Source organism: Leptosomus discolor, chromosome 6 (assembly GCF_034619465.1).
Source record: "Leptosomus discolor isolate bLepDis1 chromosome 6, bLepDis1.hap2, whole genome shotgun sequence".
NCBI lineage: Eukaryota > Metazoa > Chordata > Aves > Leptosomiformes > Leptosomidae > Leptosomus > Leptosomus discolor.
This window is the reverse complement of record NC_141396.1, coordinates 36,505,827-36,527,606: the sequence shown is the minus strand read 5'-3', so window position 1 is coordinate 36,527,606 and position 21,780 is coordinate 36,505,827. Positions and strand designations below refer to the sequence as shown.

General features: G+C 37.5%; 1 protein-coding gene across 1 annotated transcript in view; it reads right to left on the bottom strand.

Moving 5' to 3' along the window:
* Window positions 1–7,464: 7,464 nt before the first annotated feature.
* The window catches only part of MYPN (myopalladin), a 47,932-nt gene continuing 33,616 nt past the window's right edge, over window positions 7,465–21,780 (bottom strand). The window contains exons 12-19 of the mRNA XM_086466567.1: window positions 16,933–17,154; window positions 16,246–16,395; window positions 15,240–15,319; window positions 14,625–14,751; window positions 12,876–13,083; window positions 12,000–12,165; window positions 9,643–9,776; window positions 7,465–7,634 (exon numbers count right to left, since the gene is read on the bottom strand). Coding sequence (XP_086322693.1) covers window positions 7,465–7,634; window positions 9,643–9,776; window positions 12,000–12,165; window positions 12,876–13,083; window positions 14,625–14,751; window positions 15,240–15,319; window positions 16,246–16,395; window positions 16,933–17,154 — 1,257 coding nt within the window. The remainder of the gene's footprint in view (window positions 7,635–9,642; window positions 9,777–11,999; window positions 12,166–12,875; window positions 13,084–14,624; window positions 14,752–15,239; window positions 15,320–16,245; window positions 16,396–16,932; window positions 17,155–21,780) is intronic.

The following is a 21,780-nucleotide window of genomic DNA, read 5'->3' as shown; positions in this document are numbered from 1 at the left end:
TATTGTTCCCAAATATTTGTGCCCCACTGGCTATTTGATGCTTGTCAGATAATGGCTGTTACTCTGTTTCTGTACTGGACTTTATCAGTATGGGCTTTTGAAGCCCCCTCCCCTTAAATAATGATAGCTTCTAGTGGGCCTTCAAATGAAGCAAAAGCTTAGATGCTCAGAGCTTGTGTGTTCTTAGTGACTGAGTTTTCTCTGCTCATAAATTCTCGTCCCACTGAACAGCAGTGCAAACCTTAAATACTTCTATTCGTAGTATTGGTACATTGTAATTCTAGAAAAATATTTTTGTGAAAGCATTAGGGATGAGAAATGCTTACTTCATTAAATATTTGTTGCATGCACACACATACATGTGTCACTATTGAAATTCAGTGTGAGATTCTAATGAACTATTTGTGTGAAACTAACTTTATTCTTCTAACAGGTTCAGACTACAGGGTTTTATGTTGGAAGTAGCTATAGATAATCTGCTTCTGTGATTCTTTGAATCATATCACCCTGTTTTGACAAGGTGACCAGTTATTTTTGAACTCAGAACTGGGGTGACATTTTTAACTGCAGTGGCTTTTCAGTGGCTGCAAGTGGAACTAGGGTAGCACATTCCCAAAATGTATGTTAGTAATGAAAAGTCAGTGGTTTCTTCCTGTCTAAATACTGAGATCAGCAGTGGATAGGTATTAGGATGTCTTACAACTTTAATTCATTCAAATTTTTTAGGCTTCTATTTTCCATCTCACCATTTATAAGGTATTTAGAGCACAGTCTGTCTTGTACTATACACACGTTACAGGGTTATTGATTTGAATTCCTAAATGGTGCTGCAGTACAAATTCTGAAAAGTAAAAATTTTGCTAACCTTAGTTATAATCTTGTAAAGTCGATGACATCACAGCTTCTTCATGTGGGGAAGCGTGAGTATCATTAGACTTTTTTAATATTTAGCTAAGTTTTGTATGCCTTGTTAAGTAGAACTTCCCTGGTGAAATCTTTGTGGGAGTCCCTACTGTGATGTGGTTCGCTAGGCCCAAATTAAAAAAAATACGATTTCCAGTCAAATTTTTGATTCTCCAAAATAAGCTTTTGCCTTAAGATAGGTATCCTTACACTTTGGTTTCCAGCTCTCTGAGCCAAGCAATATGGACACAGTTTTCTGTAATTCAGGAGTAAAAATTATCTGTATTTTAAAAATTCAATAACAATTTACAGAACAGCTTATTTTTGCTCTAAATATGTTCAACTGCTCTATCTCTACAAAATATCCAGGGGAAAAACAAATGCGCTGAGAATAAAGACATGTTTATTCATTGAAGAAGCAATCCAGTGTTTCCTCTACACAGATACCTTGTAACAAACCTTGATTTCACCTGGCACTTGGGCACTTTTTAAAAAATGCTTTCTATTTTTAACTTTAATTACATTTCAATAAAACATAGCTTTAAAAAATCCAAAGCAATCCCATGTATAATATTTAAATATGTTTTCTACCAAAGAGTACATTTTAATATTGTCTACTGATTTTTTTCTAATTTGTGATTCAGTTTTCATTTGTACAGAAATTAGCATGCGAAATATGTCTTACACAGAATTTGCTTAAAATGTCTGCATATGTAACTCCAAGGAATAAGAAGTTCATTTTTGAATGGCTTCCTGCAGCCTGGGCTACATAGTTGTAGGTTTTTCTCAGAATTTCAGTATGTCTTCAGTATTTTTCCATTTCTTTACAAAACTGTGTTGCCTGCTACTAATGGATTGTGTGATCCTAAAGGACGGTTAGTTTCTGAACAGAATTTCCCACTGATATAAATGGAGAACTCCATTTAATTACGGCACATACGGCCCAAGATTTCTTTGTATTATGCAATAAATGGTTCTTTATATCTATGGTGGACTTGAATTATAAAGGCATCAATAAAAGCAGATTGTGCTCCTCACAGGAAATCATAAAATGTGTAGGAGCTGCTTTAGCTTATGGAGCAGTAGCTGAGTTAAAATGGTCTTAAGAGCACTGTCTCTGACCTAGCAGGCACAGAAGTACATAGAAATCAAGCCAGGTAGGAGTGGAGAAACATGGTTACACGGGAAAGCAAAATCAGTACCAGCTGATGTAATGGGCACATCATTTTTTTTCCCTATTCTCGTCTATATCTGAGCTATAAGGTCCAGTTTCCTTCAAGTGTTGGGTTTGCATCTGCTGCTCATTTAACATTCATTCTGAAGTCTACTAATGGACCCTTATACAAAGAATATGCTAAACCATTCAAGTTGACATGTATAGGGAAGAGCAAAATTCAGTGTGGTTTGTGTTTGATTTGCTCTCTTTCCATTTTCACTTGTACAAGTGCTGTATACACAGCTAAGGGTTGAAAAAATGTCCTCTGAAACAGGTCTCCAGTGCCCTACTGCACAGAGAGACTTCCAGGAGCATTGATCTAGACCAAATAAACAGGTACTTCAGGGGGAGTTTGTGGGGTAGGCGACCAATGCAGTTGATAGATTCTGCATGAATTTTGAGACACGATGGATTTCAGCTATGACAGTTTGCAGGTAGAAGTATAAGCTTGAGCATAGGCTTTGGAGACTAATTCTCAAGGATACTGAAAATTTGGCAAATCTATTAACCTTTAAAATGTGCAAATTGCCCTAAAGACCCCTTGGTTTCTGCTCTGGTAGCCCTGAGAAAACTTGATGAAGGGGCTGAGGTTATCAGAAAAAGCATAATTTAAAACCAAAGCAAATTGATGTTAAGAATTGTTCAAAAAAGCAACAACTATATTTCACAACTATCTGCTAGAAGAATGGCTAGTATATAACTTGACAGTATTTTATTATTTTCTTCTAAATAATATAAGGTCTGATTCCATTAATCAGCTGTCACAGCAAAGTTCTGAGGAAACCTCTGGTCTTGTTGCACGCTTTCACAATTATTTCAACACATGAAGGACACGGTCTTGTATGCAAGTCTGAAGCATTTATTTAAGTTTAGGTGAGACGAAGGGAAATACATTACTGAACAGGCAGGTGTTTGGGTTTTCCATTCATATGCACTTAAAATATACTTTAAAACAGACATTAACATTTTTCTTCCCAGTGAGAATGACTTTGGATCAAAAAATAAAAAATAATCAACTTTAATCAAGAGAAAAATTAAAAAATAGAATTTTAAGGCTCAAAGTGAACATCTTTGTATTGGAAATAATAAAGCAATTAGCAATGGATCACATCTCCAATATTTAACAGTTAAAATGTTTCATTAGGTCTTGCTAATCATTTTGTATAAAGACATTTTCCAGAAACTAACACTTTTAAACCTGGCAACATTAAGAACACAGTTCTGAAAGGAATTCTTATTCCAGATTTGTTGCTTTGAAGTACCTATGATTACTGTAAACAGTTGAGTTGGCAATTGCTTACATACTAAGGTAAAGACTGCAGTCTTTGCTTTTCCTATTTGAAATATGAGCAGATGTGAGGCATTCAGGAAGTGTGCTCCACCTTCCATATGGAAGCAAAGGAACTCAACCCAGCTGTTTTAGGCAAGAAGTTCAACAATATCAATGCAAACTGCTATGTGATGCTGCTGAGGACTGGGTTTGCACCAAGCTGGACCAAAATTTTAAAGTGAAGATAATACTTTTGCTTTCTAGAATTGCAATACAAAAATTGTCTTTTCTCCTTTTTGAAATATATTGTGCGTCTGTTTGATTGTATACAAGCCAGGACTAGAAGGAAACAGGAAACTAAATAAACCTACAAGATTCTGAATCAGAAAACACTGATAGGTTACAAACCTGAGCATTTCTGTATCTCACTGTTACAATGTTATGCTCCACATTGTGGTGATTTAATGGACTTTTGGAAGATACTAGCTAACACTGACTACAGTGGAAGTTCTAGCATTGATTTTTGTCTTGCAGTAGCCTGCCCTGAATAAAAGAATGAAATACCATGTTAGTGTGAAGTCAAATTGGTTATTCAATTAAACAAAAACAATGAAGAGCCAAGCTGTTCAGGAAGGGAGCGCAGTTGCATAGTCTCTAGTGCATCTTGACATGCTGTGATTAGATAGTGACATCCTTCATAGAACATGAGCTCAAACAGCATCACATGTTTTGTGACATCTCAGTGTTGTCTCTGATGCTTACACAAGCCTTTTTCCCTTGGCTTTTCCATTGGTTAACGACACAAACATAATTTTTGTGTCTTTTTCTAGCAAGTCTTCTTTGTGATGAGCACATTAATACTGCTAATTAACAGCATTTACATCCATTCAGATAAGCTTCCTTTACATACTCATTTTACGGGCTCAGCGTGTGCAGAGGAGAAATGCCCTGTAGCAGTTAATGATCAAAATTTAATGACTACAGGCCATTTGGGATCAGATTCTGATTTTGTTTGTGTCAGATGCACTGAAAGGAAATGAAATTACTAACTTCTGCATTATGCAGGGAGTTGTGATGAGTAAAGTTTTGATGCTTTTGCTAGTAAATACTGTCAAGGAGAAAATGATACAGTCCAGCTGACAGATTTTGGTGATCCACTCTCTGTAGTCTACCTCTCAGTCAGACTTCTGGGGCCCCTTCTTGAATGACTAAGGATTAATCCTTCTTACTTAGATTTTTGCAAAAAGTCTTTCAGCAGTAGCTTCTTATCCTCCCACTTCCAAAGAACTGAATGTACATTTTAAAAAACATTGTACCACTTAATCTCCAGCTTGTCAGTTCAGGTTATAATGAAGTAAGTTTGGAAACATTCCACTGAGATTGTAGAGAAAACGTTGAAGAGAGATGTTTTATGTATTTCCTCTGTGCACTTTGTCTTTTAATTTGTACTGAGTTTTTGGGGGTGTTGTCTGGTGTAAAATGTGAGAACCACTACTACTGTCAGTAATATTAACAAGTATGATTCCAGCACTGGTAACAGATATTTGCTAATAGTAAGTACCAGTGTTCCTTTCTTCTAAACTACGTAAAGAACTCTGATTAAGGAGATCACTCTTGTAGCTAGAATTGCCTAATAGGATATATTCCAGTCAAAAAGGAAAAGTTTGTGCTTGCTTGAATTCTTAGTTTCCACTCAGTCAATAGGTAACTTAATCCACATAGGATATTCAGACAGGCAGTGGAAAGTAAAATGATATAGGAAGTATAGAGTGATTTAGGTCTGAAGGAACCTCAGGAGGTCATCTGGTCCAACCCCTCACTCAAAGCCAGGCAAGGGGGCCACAGGGGAGTTCTAAGGAGACAATTGCTTGACAAAGTCTGTGCTAGGTATAAAGCCTGATGGCCGATAAACAACTTGGAATACTTTGGATGAAAATCTGCTCTTCAGTTCTGGCATGAAATAACGGGAAGACTAGGGCCGTAGATGGGAGTAGAATTTATGTGTCTTAATTTCCTATCTTACCGCTTGCCAACAGCACTGGATTAAATAAGCAGAATCCAATAACTTTAAATTTTCGGTTGCCCAACTCTGACTCAGTCTAGGTTTAGTTTTGGAATCCCTGAGCCACGTATAACCAAGTGAAGGTAAGAGGACCAGTAGGTTTCTATCCTGGAAAATCAGACCCACGATGTGCCTTAAGTTGGGCACCCCATAACTGAAGTCAGCGCATCACTTTTAATAACTATTAGTTCTGTTTTGTTTGCCAGGGAGGAGGTACAACATGGGCAACAACTGGTATTTCTGCTTTCCTGATAAAATAACCTGCACCTTGTTTTGTCTGTCAGTCTAAGAATGTATTTTGGCTTCCTGGTCTCTTCAGTCTGGGGTGAATCGCCTGAGATTTCTAACAAAAGCATGAAAGTTATAATTATGGTTTTGTTTTATGGTCTTCACTCAGGTGGGAAGTGAACAGTACAAGAAATTCACTTCCTCTAAACCCTTAGGGAACCAACAGTTAGAGGCAACGTAAGCTGGATTTGTAGGAAACCCAATGAAAGGCTATCTCTTTCTCAGTCTCTGGCTGTATCCAGTGTCCTTTTGCTATTAAGATAACTCCTCATTGTTTTCTTTGCATTTGTAATTTTTCTAAGTTACATTTTTAAGTTTGAAAAATCTGAAAGAGGTCTAAAATGAAAGTATCTGTTAATTTTTCTTTTAATCTCTGTGACTTTGATCAGGACTTTGTTTCATTCTCCAGCCATGTTGAAAGCAGTAAGAAAGAACCACTTGAAAACAATGTCCAAAGAAGAGGGGTAGCAGTAATTTAAAGATGCAGAAAATCATCTTAGATATTCACAGATTCTAAGTGCTGGGAGGTATCAATACAACCATATAGATGCTAAATATATTTAAATCAATCATTAAGTGTTGTCACTTAACACCTTCTGTTGCACTTTTATTAAATTGCCTTATTTATTACTACTATTAGTTACAGTAGGTTTTTTAGCTCTTTGCATGTAACTGTTGCTTAACTTGCTAACTTCTGGATATTAACAGAATTTTCTCTGTCTTTATAGTAAACACCACACTTGTGATTATTTCCTAAATGATGGTAAAAATTTAAATTCCACCAGCTCATAATTCCTTTTGAGTTAGTTAAAAAATGAGCTAGATGGTAGATGCACTTTTCTTTTAGTCATGTTAAAAATGAGGAAAAAGACTGATACTTAAAAACTGTGAAGTTACAAGCTTGATATCATCTGTGTTTAAAGGCAGAGAATCACTAATGTTGTAAAGAAAAAAGTATGAAGCACATCTGGAAAACAGTTTCAGCTATGGGCTCTAGAGAACATGCTTCAGACAACAGGAATTTTTGTTTTCCCATGTTAGTGTCCTATGCACGTGCCCTGTACCTTACTTTATGAATCCTTACACCATAAGTACACAGTCCGTGGAGTCCACACACGCACACAAATATAAATATATAGGGTATACAGCCCTACCTACATGAAACACTATGTTTTTCTAGTCTTGAGTTCAAAAATTCTAAGGTTATCTGACATAATAATATATAAAAATGAGTTACATCTTTTCCCTTTAACTTGTACTTTGTGATTATCTGGCATGTTTTTTAGAATTACATTCAAAGTCTTGTTGTTTACCCTCATTCAGGATTGTTGTTGTTCTAATGTCAGTGTTTTCACTGGCAGTATTTCAGCTAAACATCGTCAGTCATTAACATGGCTTGCTACAGTACAGTAGCTTTAATTCAAGCAGTAAAAGTGGTATTGGCTTTTAGGTGCTGAAAACTATGTTCACTATGTAATTCTTAGCAAACTACACAGTACTGAATTTATTGCACAACACTCCATACCACAATTATCCTGCAGTAAAATAATATGCAAAAGTCTCATATGATATGTTACTTGCAACATTTGCAGCAGCAGTACACTTAATTACAAACAAGTTGCTTGTAAACCTTGAGCATCTTGACTTGTACCTCTCTTTTTTTTTTTTTTTTTTCCCCACAGTTCTAGAATCTCTGCAGGTGTAACTGGAACAATTGTTTGTTTTTCAAAGCTCTTCACTCTCCACCACCTTTTGGGTTGGGGATGAAAACAGCATAGGGCTTTCAGTAGTTGGGAAGGCAGAAAAAATGTCAGGTCCTTGACTGGTAAGGTTTGCATGCCAGCTGCCACCAGGTCGAATCTTTATTGGTTGTGGAATTTGACGGTGCCACTGAGCTGAAGCAACAGAAACAGAATAGGCTGTATAAACCTCTAATTAAGTTAGCAGTGAAACAACAGAAATCAATGCACACAAGTGAAAAGTTGCTTCCAACGTCCTTGAAGAGAGCACGGCATTGTTGTTCCCTGTTTTAGGGTCTGTTTCTTCAAATATTATCATCTACGTGGTTTATATGTTGAGTATTTTTACTGAAGCCTACAGGTGGAATTCCATCCCTGTTCAGTTCAGTGGCAACATTTACATGGATTTCACTAAGTCCAATATTTAATCATTTTACCTTTGGAGCCTTCTCCAAAACCATTGCAATCAAAACTAAAAACATACCATAGCATGAACAGAGATGAACAAAGTGGACATGGCTCTGATTTCGTACTACTCCATCCTCTGGGGAACTTTTCTTCCTGATTTTTTTTTTTGGTAGTATTTAATTTCAAAATAATAATGCAGGGAATTTTTTTACAGAAGTGATTACAATATTTGCCTCTACTACTTACAACTAGCAACACGTTTCCAAGATTGTAATGTAAAGAAATACAATCCAAAGACACATATTCAGTAATTTAAAAGTAACATTCAACATTTTCCCATATGAACAAATACCATTACAATTTTGTAAGAATATTTAGCTATTATACAATACTTAACAGTTATCATTCTTAAAACACTTCAGAAAGGGGAAACCTCCAGGTCTGCACACAAACTGGACAAACGTATCTGTCAGCAATTAAAATGAAAGGGTAGAAGTTCAGGCTACAAAACTCAGAGAATAGCTTAGTGTGGGAGACATACTATCTGTATGTTAATCATTGATAGGAAATGGCTTTCCATGGTGAACTTTGACCCTGACTATCTGGAAATATTTGGAAAAAAAGCCTCCTTTTTTTCTTGCAGCCCCAAGTTTGTTTCTGTTTGAACAATACACTCATTAATTACTGTACTTTTTTCTTTGCACATAGAATTGCAAATATCAGACCCCATCCATTCAAAATAGCACAAAGAAATTATTTCTGCCACTCCCTTTAGTGTGTAAGACCTGCAGAGTCTTTAGAAAATGCTTTCCATCTTTTTCCTGTTTGTACCTTGAATCTTTCATATGAAAATTTAATTTATGTCTTGCAACATTTAGATACCTAAGGAATTTTCATTTTATGTGACCTTTTTTGAATTAGCCTCTCACCACCCCTCTTGAACATTATGTTACTATTGTCTGTATCACCACAAGGTGGCAGAAAACTGACAGGGATGCGCTGGTGACTTGTGGTTATCCCTGATAATGAAGTGAAATTTTTTTTTTTTTAGATGAGAAATGCAAGGTTGAAAACATGTTTTATTTTCCTTTGAGGGCATGGCTATAATCCAACAGTTTGTGGAATATGTTTTCTGTTTTATTATGCTGCCAAAGTGATCAAAGTGGTGTTTTAATTTAGATAAATTGTTTTAACTATTACATCTTGCATAGAAACAGAGCAATTAAATGATGTGCTGTAGTTCTTGAACTGGGCTGAGGCCTTCTGAGTCCTAGACAAACATATTAGGTGCAAACTAGCCTCCATTAATTAGGCATAGTTTGCATCATACATGGGCCATAGAAGAAGGGGTCTACTTTCTTGTGTGCAATTTATTGCTCCATCTCAGGTCAGGGCTGTAGCACAGGCATGTATCAGAGGGAACAGAGTTAAGGCTCAGCTTCAATACAGGTTTGTTATATGCTTATGTGTCTACGGAATTTGGAAGGTGGAAAATGGGAGTAGAGAATGTTGTGCAAAAGTCCTCCTCTGTTTTTTCTCTTTACCTGCCTTTAAACTGATGCAGGAGAGCTAATTTGACCATTTAGCTGTATCATTATACTTCCTCCTGGTAGCCATATTAAGCTGTGGCCATGCTGTGACACTGATTTCTAATCCATGTCAAAACCAGCAATTTATGGGCTAAGAACTAGGTGAGGGCTGGGACCAGTCAAAGATAATAAATTCTGATTTGTTTTACTTACTAGCCAGTACCTACCATATATGTCAAGTCTAGCAGTACAAGAGACAATACCAGCTTCATTTTTTGCAGACAAGGTGTACCAGCCAGCATCTGCTTTCTTGGCAGGTTGAATGAGGAGGCAGACATATCCTGTTGTATCTTGATGCATGCTGGGAAAACAAGTGATTTGGTGTTAGTATTTCTCAAGAACATATTAACTTTGAGATTTTTTGCATTAAATATGAAATAGATAAGTTTTAACTTCTATTCCTAAAGAGATAGCGGTCCAATACATTTATAATCAGTAGATTTTCTTTCAGTATGGCCTCAGCCAATGATCGGAGTAGCTGAAATCTGTTCTCACTCCTCTCAGTTGAGCAAAGCCATGGTGTGACAGCATGAGCTGAATTGTTGCTCTGTATGTGTTAATATTGAATTCCAATGAACTAAACCCATGCAAAGCTGCTGCACTGTCATACTGTATTTTTTCCTAGTTCAGAAGCTGGAAGAGTGACATAACAAAATACCGATAACCTTTGTACAAAGTTGTGATGTTTTTCACAACAGGAGCCATAGCTAGTCTGAAACTTTCTTATGGCACCCTTTTCCATGAGAAAATGACTGAGTGGCAAAATCTTAAAGATTGTTTGGCCAACACTCTAAAAAAAACCTGCTTGATTATTTCCTCCTCTTCCTTTGTTCTTCGGTGATCCAAGACTTTCTGGCTGCAACTTGGTAGTATATCAGAGACCTGAGGTTCCTCTGCTCTCTAGGCTGTGGTTGGTTCTTTTTATCAACCCAAGTGTTTCCCTCATTATAAAAGAAGATGAGCACATCAGAATACTTGAAGTTGCAGGAAGTTCTGAAATTTGAGATTTTGTTTCCTTGTGAACTGGAATGAAACATCAAACCACAGAATTTCAGGTCAAGAGGACATTTTGTGCTTCCAACAGCTCTGTTAAAAATGGGAACATTGCCTTTTGCTCCCTGCACTACATGATTTGCCTTATGCTGGGGGTGCAGTAGTATAGAAGCTCACGCATGTCGGTATCATGATACAAAAAAGGTCTCTTGGCTTCGAGCAGGAAGATAATAGTGAGGCAAGATAGGGACAAAGGGACAATTCTGCCCATTTCTGGCATGGATCTGTGCAGAACCACTTGAAGCCTTGGGGGCAGGCAGTCTGGTCATGACTGGCTGAAATACCAGAGGTGTTACAAGCCTGATGTTAGCTTATGGCATTGTAAGGTGTGGGAGGTTTCCCTTAGTCATTCCTCTGCTGAGCTGAACCAAAAACTTGCTTTGTAAGCTTCTGTGAAACAACCGGAAATGAGGTATTTTAGGACAGTTCATTTTACATTAACTACAGTGTTTGCATGTATATAACCATAATTTCTCTGACAGTACCAGTCCTTGAAATAAATCCTTGAGTAATCTGCCTAGAGGCAGAGGAATAGACTACAGGTGATAGAAGATGTCAGGTGGGCTTTTTGGAGTGGGGCAGCAGTCTCTGAGTGGGAGCAGGGAGACCACTGAAAGATATTTTTTCAAGTAAGCTTTCCCTCATGATAGGTGTGCATTCACAACAAGCGCTCCTGCGGGGCTAGTTTCCTTTACAGACAGCCTGAATAGTATGCATGTGAAAATATAGTGCCTCTTGAAGTTGATCTCAGAGATCCAATGACGGCATCAAATCATTAGTTGGTGCCAAGTGAAATAAAATATTAAAAATCAGATTTATGCTGGAGTAGAAATCTTTAAAAAATAAATGAAAGCAATTAATTTCTCATTAATTACAGCCAGGCACAATATTCCATCAGCTTTTCTTTTGCAAGACCTAAAAAATAGTGATGCATTTGAATGCAAGAGCTGAACTCGAACATTGTTGTATTTTGTAAGCATGGATCAAAGTCTTTGCTTATGTTTGTGACCAAACTTTGTTATCAGCCTCTGTATCTGATATACTAAACTCTCTATTATCCCATGCTCTGGGGCATTCAAAACCATGTTCTAACTGTTCTGAGTTTGAATTCATCCATATTTAGAACTAAACTGGGGAAAAAATAGTTTAGAGAAAGAATAAGGTGCTAAAATGCATTGAAATACCATATCATAGTGTCTTTGATAAGAAGATGCATATGCTTTATCAGATTTATGGCCTGAAAGGTCTATCACTGTTCTCTGAAGCAATGGCATATTATGCTCCATGCCTTTATTCTAAACGAAGGAAATCGCTATTGTTCACCTCACAGTGAAGGCAGCCTTTTAAAACTTTATGTGGGTGAAAGTAGTTATTTTAAGAACACCACCACCTGTACATATCACACAGGTTTTCATGGAAACAATTGGTCCAGCCACAAGAAACTCCAAGCATGGGTACAATGGTACAGTACCTCATCCTCTCTCTGTTCGATGGGATGGTCTCATTATCCTTCTTCCAGTAAAATATGGGGGGTGGCATTCCCACAACTCTGCACTCTAATCTGACAGGGTACCCTTCAGGAACACCACAGTTCTGAAGCTTCTCCAAAAACATGGGGGCTTTTTTCACTTCCTTTGCTGGAAAAAGAAGAATAATTATTGAACAACAGATATTTTATTCTTTGTTTCGCTTTGAACAGTATGGAAGAACATGACCAAAAACTATTCTTGTGATATCAAAATAGGTTATGAGTTTTTAATGAGATATTGCAAGGAAAGTGAAATGACATGACATAGCCTCTGTAAGGGAGCATAAAGAAAATAATAGGCAGAACTAATGTTCATAAAACAATGTCTGCGTATCTAATGGCTCTAAACATACTACCATTGCAGGGAATTAATGCCAGCTCTATGAATTTCAATATCTCAAATCTTGTAAGGCTTTATTAAAGAACAGTGTTTGGATTTGTATTTTTCTATTAAAAAATATTTTTAAATTAATAAAATTGAGACTGAAATCTAGGAGACATCAACATAATATAACGAATTCACACCCTAAGCATTTTCTGGCGAGAAAATTAGGAATGTCATTTTTCCGAGACATGAGAGGTAAAGTGATGATGAGACAGAATTCTTACAGCACTCTCTTAATAACAGGAGTGCACCTGTTGACTGAGCACCAGCTCCGTTTCCCTCCGTCAGATGAGTTTTATAACTGTTGAACTCTCCTGCTATCAGTGGATTAACTATTTATTTATACTTGTCTGCAGGGAAACTACGTAAGGTAAGTTTGAAGAAGCACGTACAAATAACTTCATCATTGTGACTAGTTTTTCAATGATTCTTACCTACAACAGTGAGCTCCAGACTAAATGAATTTTGTCCTGTTTTATTAGTGGCAAGGCAAGTATAAGTTCCAGCATCATTTTGTGAGAGAGGATCAATAAGCAGAGAGTGAACTCCGGTCTCTCTGACCAGCATCTTGTGGGTGCCGTCTGGTAGCACAGGTTTGCCGTTCAGAAGCCACGTCAGGTCTGGAGTTGGTAACCCACTCACCTAACAGACAGTGAGACAGCTAGAGACAAATGTCAAACTGACAAATAGATTTTAGGAAATTCATAGGTAAGCCTTTTTTCAGATACTATCTGAATGATGTCAGAGTCTAGAACAGAAAGATTTTTTATTATTATTTCTCAGCTTCTGTTTTTCTGCTGATTAGTTCCAGAAGGGAGAAAACCAGAAAACAAACAAGCAACAAAATTCCAAGAGAAACGAATACGTGAAATACCTACATTTTTCTTAGTCACAAAGGAAGAAACTTGGTTATAGATCAGATTCACAAAAGACTCCTAGTAACCTGCTAGTTTTCTTTTTTTCAATGCTGAGTGTAGATTGAAACACTGGATCTAAAACCACTGCAGAATTGAATAGAGATGAAAAACAGTTCTATACAAGTGACTTTGTATTTCATAAAATTTGCTGAAGAATGATATAGTTCTTTTAGCTGTTAAACTTACATGCTTTAGAACGCTATAGATTAAGTATTTTTTTAGAAAGATTATTAGTATTATAGTCTTAAAGAACTTTCCAATAGGTAGAAGTACTTATCGTGTCTAAAATATGGCTTTCCAAACAGTATTCTGCAAACCAGAGAAAAAGGGAAGTGGAACTTGCCTGAACGAGGACTGCTATCTTCCACGTTTGTGCAATACCAAACATGCTTTAAGACTTCACGAGCTCTGCCAGGATAGCAGAGCTAAGAATAACCAAATTCTTTGGCGTCTCCCTTGTAAACTCTACGTCGTAAATTAAGTAGTAATGAACCTTGTTCATCTTCAGGGCACTCACTTCTGCTTCAGAGCTTCTACCCTCTTCAGGGTAGGAGACATTCTGGAGCATGGAAGAGGTCAGTGTCAGAACTACCACATTTGCTGTGCTGGTGGGACATAGAGAGACTACCAAAATACATTGGAGCAGACAAGTTGCTTAAAGCTGTTCAGTAACAGGATGTTCACTGCAGGTACTCTAACCCTGATGACTCTTTCGTGTGGGGATTTGAATCTGTAAATTGAGATGTTTCTGCATCTATGTGTGCTGGGGAAGCATAAAATTAACTGGGCTCTGTTCCCTCTTTTCAGGGAGTATTAACCTCCAGTAATTCAGTCCAATACAGTGGGAACATTTGTTTGAACAGAATACAACATGCTGAATCCTCTCTTTCTCATGGTTTTGTGCTATTCTGGATTGTGTTCAAGAATCTGATAATGGAGCAGAAGGATCTGTCATTCCCAGCTGAACTTCCGGACTTCAGACTGGTAAGGGACATGGTGAATATATCTAGTAATTTGAACAACCTTGTAAGTGAGCCTTCTATTTCTGGGGTTGTGTTTTCTGTGTTCTTCGTTTCACATAGCATGTGTTGAAAAGAAATCCCCTGAATCAGGTCAGAGACAATGTCAATAAAAATAAAATTTAAAAAGGAAGCATTAAAACTTCAACAGAACCTGTTCATGCATGCAATAAAGAACATGAAAACACCTATAAATACATGTACAGAGGTAGGGAAAGTGAGAATGAACAGAGAAAATAGTTAATACCTTACAATCCAACCTACAAAGTCGCCCTTCGTGTGCTACCATGTCACCTGGAGCCTGAAGAAAGTATGGCCTGAAAAAGCGTTCTTGAACTGCCTCTTTGTCTCCTTCTGGCACCCGAGGTCGTGTTCTGTAACACAGAAATTGCAGGTATATGTTTGGAAGTCCAACTTTTTTTTCACTAGTGCTTAAAAAAAGGAAGAAATTGTGGAAGAGGATGAACAGTTACCCTGAGTTAAATAAATGGGCAGAAAGAAATGGACTGGTTGTAATTTAATACTTTCCATTTAGAAAGATTATCAAATTAACTATGTTGTGTAGTGTTGTTGGATTCCCAAGCTATCCTTTGCTTCTTTGGCTGAATTTCATCTTGCTAATCCATCCCTTGCCTTTAACTCCAATGCAACAGGTAAATGAAATAATACTTTACACTTAATTTGAAGATGATCTTAAAAAAATATTACATTCTAGAAGGGACCTGTTGTGAGTGCACTGCTGCTGTTATTTCCATTTTATGGTTGGGAACTGAAATACAGAGTGCATTGAAATACAGTAGTATTTTGAATGCCTTCAGAAAGAAGCATAAAGAGGCTCTGAAGGACTTGTCTTTCCTTTTACCTGTGAGGCTGAATTGTTGATATTCGGCCCCGAACAGGGATACTCTGAACCATCAGGTGGCCTGAACAACTGATTCTCCCCTGCAAATCACAATGGAAACAGAATTAATAGTTGGTTAATAGCTTGTTTCATTTTAAGGTATGCATATTTAACATTTACAGTGTGTTAGGATTTGAGTTTATAAAGCAACTGAACTAAATAGTTGTAGTTTAGTAGTAAATATTACTTTTTCAAAGCAAATGCTATTAGCATGAGGTGGAGTGCAGTCGAGGCGGGGGGTCTCTCAGACTTTTCAAAGCTGTGGTAATGCATTTCACAGTGGTGCTGTGTAAGCTTAAGCAATGTCTGTCCCTGCTTGTTCATTCCTGCCACTGTGTCTCCACAGGTGCTGTCTGCTACTACCTTTGTACTAGCATACTTATTTATGCAGCCACACAGAAACTGAAAAGTGGTTGGGCTGAAATATAATTCAGAAAAAAGGAAAAATTTAAACTGAGAAAAGTTGCCTGATCTACTCTAGTGAACAGCTAAATAAATAGCTAAGCTAGCACATAGGGTAAAGGAGAATGGTATTAGGGGGTGAGACTATTTGCAGATCCACATATTTGCATCCTAGATAAAGAATAATTGTGTTTGGTAACACTTGCAAATTTGATGTAACTTTTTGTTTCCCCTTGCTCTATTCTTTCTGCCTGAAATACCACATCTGGCTTGTTACCCCATATCAAAAGGTATCTATCAGCAACAGAGGCAGGGTCAGAAGATAGGGCAGGAGTTATTAATGTGAAAAAAAAGTCCTCAATGATTGTGACTGGGATGTGTGAGAACAGGGGAGTAGTTTCATCATTCTACATTACATGGTTTCCTCTCCTATCCTCTGAAGCATCTCATTTTTGATACAGTCACCATGCAGTGTCAGACTAGGTGGCACAATATGTGTTCCTTTTAACACATATTGGAAAAAGATGAAACAAACATTTTTGTAGAGGAAAATAAAACACCTTACTTGTGGGTTTGCAGCCATAATCGTATAGTTGCCATCATCATCACTAGTAGAAGCTTCAATATGTAAAGAACATGTTCCATCCTCTTCTCTGTTCATTCTGAAATGTGTGTTTTTCTTTGAAATCTGCTTGCCATCCTTGAACCAGTATACCTGTAGTGATCAGACACCCCCCCCGCCCAGTGACTTAACACTTGCTCTGTAGTGGAATAGTGACTAGACAAAACGTAGATAAGAACATGACGTAAGTTGACCAATTGCTAGTAAAAATTTTAGAATATTATGAAGTTTGCAGATCAGTTACAATGTGAATTAGAATGATTCCAGGTGGAACTCAGAAAGCTGCGTATCTCCTTTACATAGCTGGGGCTGTCAGGTTCTCTTTTCTTGGCTCTAGACACATTGCTGGTTATCTCAGATCAATTCTGAGAAATTAATTTTTCAGGGGGTTATGAAGTTCTGTTTCTTTTGGAGTCATGTGGTTGCGAGGCAGTCCATACAGTACATCAAGGCCTGATACATGATCAGGAGCAAATACTGTTATTTTAGAAAGTGGGGGTGGAAATAATTTGTTTTAGAGCTCTCTCCACAGAGCTGTGTTCTTAGAAGTGAGACTTTTCAGAGAGATGTATAGAAAATAGCAGGTAGTTGACTTTTGTTCCTTTACTGCTAACAGGGAGAATGACCTACCTTGGGAACAGGTATTCCAACTATTTTGCAGGTGAATGTAATAGGAGATCCTTCCATTACCCGAAAATGCTTGAGTCTCTTATCAAAGATTGGTGCTATGTATTTGCCTGTAGGGATTTCCTCATGTTGGACTTCATCGTCTGATTCATCCACTGGGGTACGTTCAAGGCGAAATTCTATTTCATTCATCAGCCTCTGCTCAAAGCTTGAAATCCGGTATTCCTGCAGAGTGAGAGAGGCACGGTTCTGAACAAGACGAGTCGTGTTCTGTGGTATTTGCAGTCATTTACACTTTTAGACTAATTCTAAAATGAGTGAAAATAAAAAAGCCTATATAAACTAGGACATATTGAAACAGTCTGGATTTGATCTGCAGGCAGATTCTCACTGCATCTGAAGTTTGCAGAATGTGACTAATGAAAGTGAGTTTTTTCAAAAGCAGCTAAAAAATCAAATGTGTAATTGCTCTAAGTCCATACGAAAAAACTATACTCTTGCACACTGTTGATTGAAAAAGACTATTAATATATACCAAATTTGTAAGGATTTTGTGTTCAAACATTAGTCACCTGCTAATTATAGAAATGAATACTGCTATATATTTCAATTCAGAATTAAATGAGGAAAACTATACCTACTAAAAGAGAAAGATAGGAATTAAGTGAAGTATTTTCAGAGTAATTTGCCTCCAGGTTAAAACTTGACCAGATTTCTAAATAGTGTAACTGAGAAAGCAAAACATACCACATTTAAATCCTTAGAATATCAAACAGGTAATACAAGAAAGCAAGTATATTCCTACATAAATGACCACTTCCAGATAGTTTGATGTGGTTATGAGCCTCCTCCTAGTCCCGTGAAGTCAATTAGAAACCTGTCTTTACTTAGCTATTTTGAATGAGGTTGTCTCCTGTCTAGACAAAGAAGCATTTGACCAAATGTTTTGTTCTGTGACATGTGAAGCTTCAGACCAACAGCCAGCTTCATTTTTTGACACCAAACCTATGTTTATCTTGTGCGTGGTGGAGCACTACAGATATGCCTGAATGGACTTTTCCAGTAGCAGATGCTGCCTAGCCACACTGACATAGATGGCTGCAAGAATATCTGGCTTAAGTCATTATAAACTATCTTGTGGGGAAACTTGTATTACCATGTGTAGGCCTGTAGCAGAAACTGACTCAGTTTGCTCAGACCTGGATTTATGCAGTTTGTAAGTCCAGAGCTTGCATTCCTGCTTCTGTTGAAAGGCATTGATGTCTGTGAGAGCAGGCTTGTGTTTTATTCTACTTCTGTGGCAAACTTGGATCTTCTGAATCTCACTTTAATGTCAGATAGTGCTATTACGATGGGTTTTGTTGCTGTGTTAGAGGAAGCAAATGATCTGTGGCTTGAAAGGGAAATACTTGAGCAATTCCAAAAGTGCAATTCTTATTCTTTAAGTAGAATTTCAGAAACTGGAGAATAGTAAATAAGGACATAGCCTATCCTTAGATATATTCCATTTGCTGAAAAAAGTAGGTTCAGAAAATACATCTTGTCTGATATCTTACAGAAAGTTAATTAAAGAACCAGCAAAGATCCCAATCCCTGGGACTTACATCCCTGATCGTTTAGCCATTCCATCGTACTGCTGATTATGCTCTTGACCAGTAGTTTCCAAATACTAAGAGGCAAAGATGGAGAAGCAGCACAAAATTTTAGCTGACAAAGTCTTCTGATTTCTTCACACCAAGGAGACAGAAGTGGCCAAAGGTTGAGAGGTTACAGGGGAGTTTTGAGGAGACAGGGGTCTGTGAGACTTGGGAGTGAGAGGAGGAAAATGTGGCAGCCACCAAGTAAAAAAAGTTTAAAATTGCCATGGTGGAATAAAAGCTCTGGTAATATCTGATTTTGGTACTGTAATGGTAGATGTTGTATATCGATCTCTTAATCTAAAATCTTTTTTTGGGGGGGTTGCTGTAAGGTCAGCTCTAGTAAAAATAGCTATAGTAGGAAAAGGCAGATAGCTCAGAGTAGGGAGGAAAGGACTTTGATGAATGAACTCTGCTGGAGACTGAGTCCTCCTTCCACTCCTCCCTTCTTCTCTGGTGCTGTGGGGCTGTTCCTTCCGCACAGCTTTGGAGCAGTGCGGCTAGTTACAAGGTAACAGTTCACGGGGCGCTTAGATTGCTGGGTCCTCCCTTCCAGATACCTTCCTTACCTTTAACAGTCTCCCTTCACTCTGACAGGGACAGTCTGCTCTCTGATACCTTCTTCAAATGTACCGCTGCGAGTACAGCTTTGCCAAGCAGGAGTTTTTGAGCTTACAGGTATGTGGAAGTGTGCGAGACATGCGCCCAAGGGTGGGAACCAGCCGCTAGATGGTATCATTCACTTTCGTAGTTGGCTCTGTGGGCTGGCCAACAGCTGGTGATCAGCAAACAGCCTTATAAAGCTTCATCTGGTTGAGCTTTTTTTCTTTCACACAGCATGTCTCAACAAATCACTTCAATAGATCAAATTCTAATCTCAGTTAAGCCAGTGTAAAACCAGAGATTCTCTGATTTCTGACCAACCAAAGCTATTATTTTTCCATTTAGATGGCAAGAGCTGGGTTATAGTGTTCTGAGGGAAAGTTAAGAAGTCAGTCTTTTACCCTTGATACTGAGAAAAGTGCTGTGTGCTTTTAGGAAGGAAGAATCAAGTAAAAATCAGGGAGTGACTACAATGTTCTGAGAAGCAGCCATGTCACCAAAATGTATTGCACTCGTATTTTGTTTCTAGTCTCCCGTAAATTAAGGAATTAAAACGTAAATGCTTCGTTGCAAGCAACGTACTGAAGAACATATTTGGAGCATTGTTTTCCTTCCACTTCTTTGAGAGCTTTCAATAGTTTTCTTCATGTTGTTTAGGCAGTTCTTGGCAGCAGAGAACAAAAAAATCGACCTACTGAGAAAGAATTACCTTGAGTGTCTGAATTTTCCAGTAGGACCAGAAGATACTATACATAATTCTTCTAAGAATGAAATTGTTTTCAGGGATTTCATATGCTGTGGGGCCTTTGGAAATGTGGAGGCTAATTTAGGATTAATTAAAGTAGAGGTAATCTCTTTCCCTTTGCATCATCTAATGTTTTGTCACATGAACATAGGTCAGAGCAATATAGCAAGTATGGTACAGTGAGTCTAATTTCTGCCTGTTTAAATGTTACTGTTTATTGTGTAATGAATCTTTCAAAAATTATGTAATTATTTCTGGATATTGGTTATATGACAGCATAATTATAAAGCTAAATACACTGTTTTGCATACATGTTTTTGAGCACTTTTGAGCACTGTTATTCCCTTAGCAAAGATAAGCCATTTTTCAAGTGTTATGTATGTTTAGAGAGCAACAGAGCTGATGGACAGAGTAGACTAATTGGCTTACAAATTGGTTATCTCAGAATCTAGACACAGTAAGTCCATGAAGAATTTTTACTCAGAGAGGGCAACTCTGAACTTGCATTAGAATAAAATCAGTGCAGATGAAAAGCGTTAAGATTTCTCAGAGTCAGATAGCAATCGAAAAGCAGGAGTCTAGAAGACTAAAAATTGGAAGAGGGCTTTTGCAGGAGCCAACACCTTTTATTTTTTAAGTAAGCGCAACACAATAAAGAACAAAGGAAGAAAAAGTAGGGGGCTTGCACCTGCTCTTGCATACAAAACTGTTCAGCCTGCATAATCTGGAAGTCAGCAGACCAGTTGCTTACTGCCTGTGAACCTTACCAACAGTTAACATAGTTCTTTTATGGCAGTACATAAATCTGCTGCTAGACTTTCATAGTTGTATACAGTCTTCAACTTTATTGAGTTATATGCATGTTTTGTTAGACCTACAAAGCATGAATGTGATGACTTTTTTCATAATGATGTAACTAATCTCTAGATCAAATTTTTCTTTATTTCATTTTTCTGGTGACTGTGTCAAAAGCAGGTTTTGGAAATGAAAATTGCTAATGATGAATTCAAATTTCAAAGGCAGTATTGTACTTTTAATACATCGTCAACTGTGTAATTGAAGATTGGGGAATCATTGCTTGGTCCTTGAAGGGAGTTTTTCATCATATGACGTTCTCTAGCAGAGGGAAGTAATGGGGCTAGGAAGGCATTACCGTTGCACTTTCAGGGCATCACATGAATGAGTAAGGTGTTGACTCCAGAACAAAATGCTTTAGAGTGGAGTTAAAAGGCAATGAAATACTGCAAGCTAATGGGAGAGTGGAGTATTGTTTATAGATAGTTGAGTTTAGTCAGCAGTTTTTCATACTGATTTTTTTTTTCAGATTCGTTACTGTCCAAAAGAAGTCGTGGTATGTAACAAGAAATTAAGTGTAGGGTGGCTGTAGCCATGATGGCCTACAGATGAAGCCAAAGAACGATGGTAGAGACAATTAACATCTTTTGTTTCCTCTACTCCCAAGGTACAGGTTTGTCTTAAGTTGTCTAACTAACTTTATAAATTAAACTTAGAGCAATTATTTTCAAACTGTAATTAACCTAATATTCTTGCCTCTGTTTAGAGGCACAGGTGAACACAGTGTACCTTTTTTTCCTGACTGATGTGCTGAAGTTATTAACTTCTTACAAACTTCACCTCATTAAGAGATATGGGCAGTTCTTCCTTTTCGTATGTCTGCTTGCAGAAGAAAATATGATAGAGGAAGGAATGCATTTCATGGAACCACTTTGAAGTTAATCATAGGCAGGTTTTCTCTCACATTTCTTGAGTACATGTGACTCTGGATGTATGTGCGCACACAGAAAAAGGTATAAAATAAAAGTCACAGTTTGTCTGAACAGATGTGTGTTGCTGCACTATCAGCAC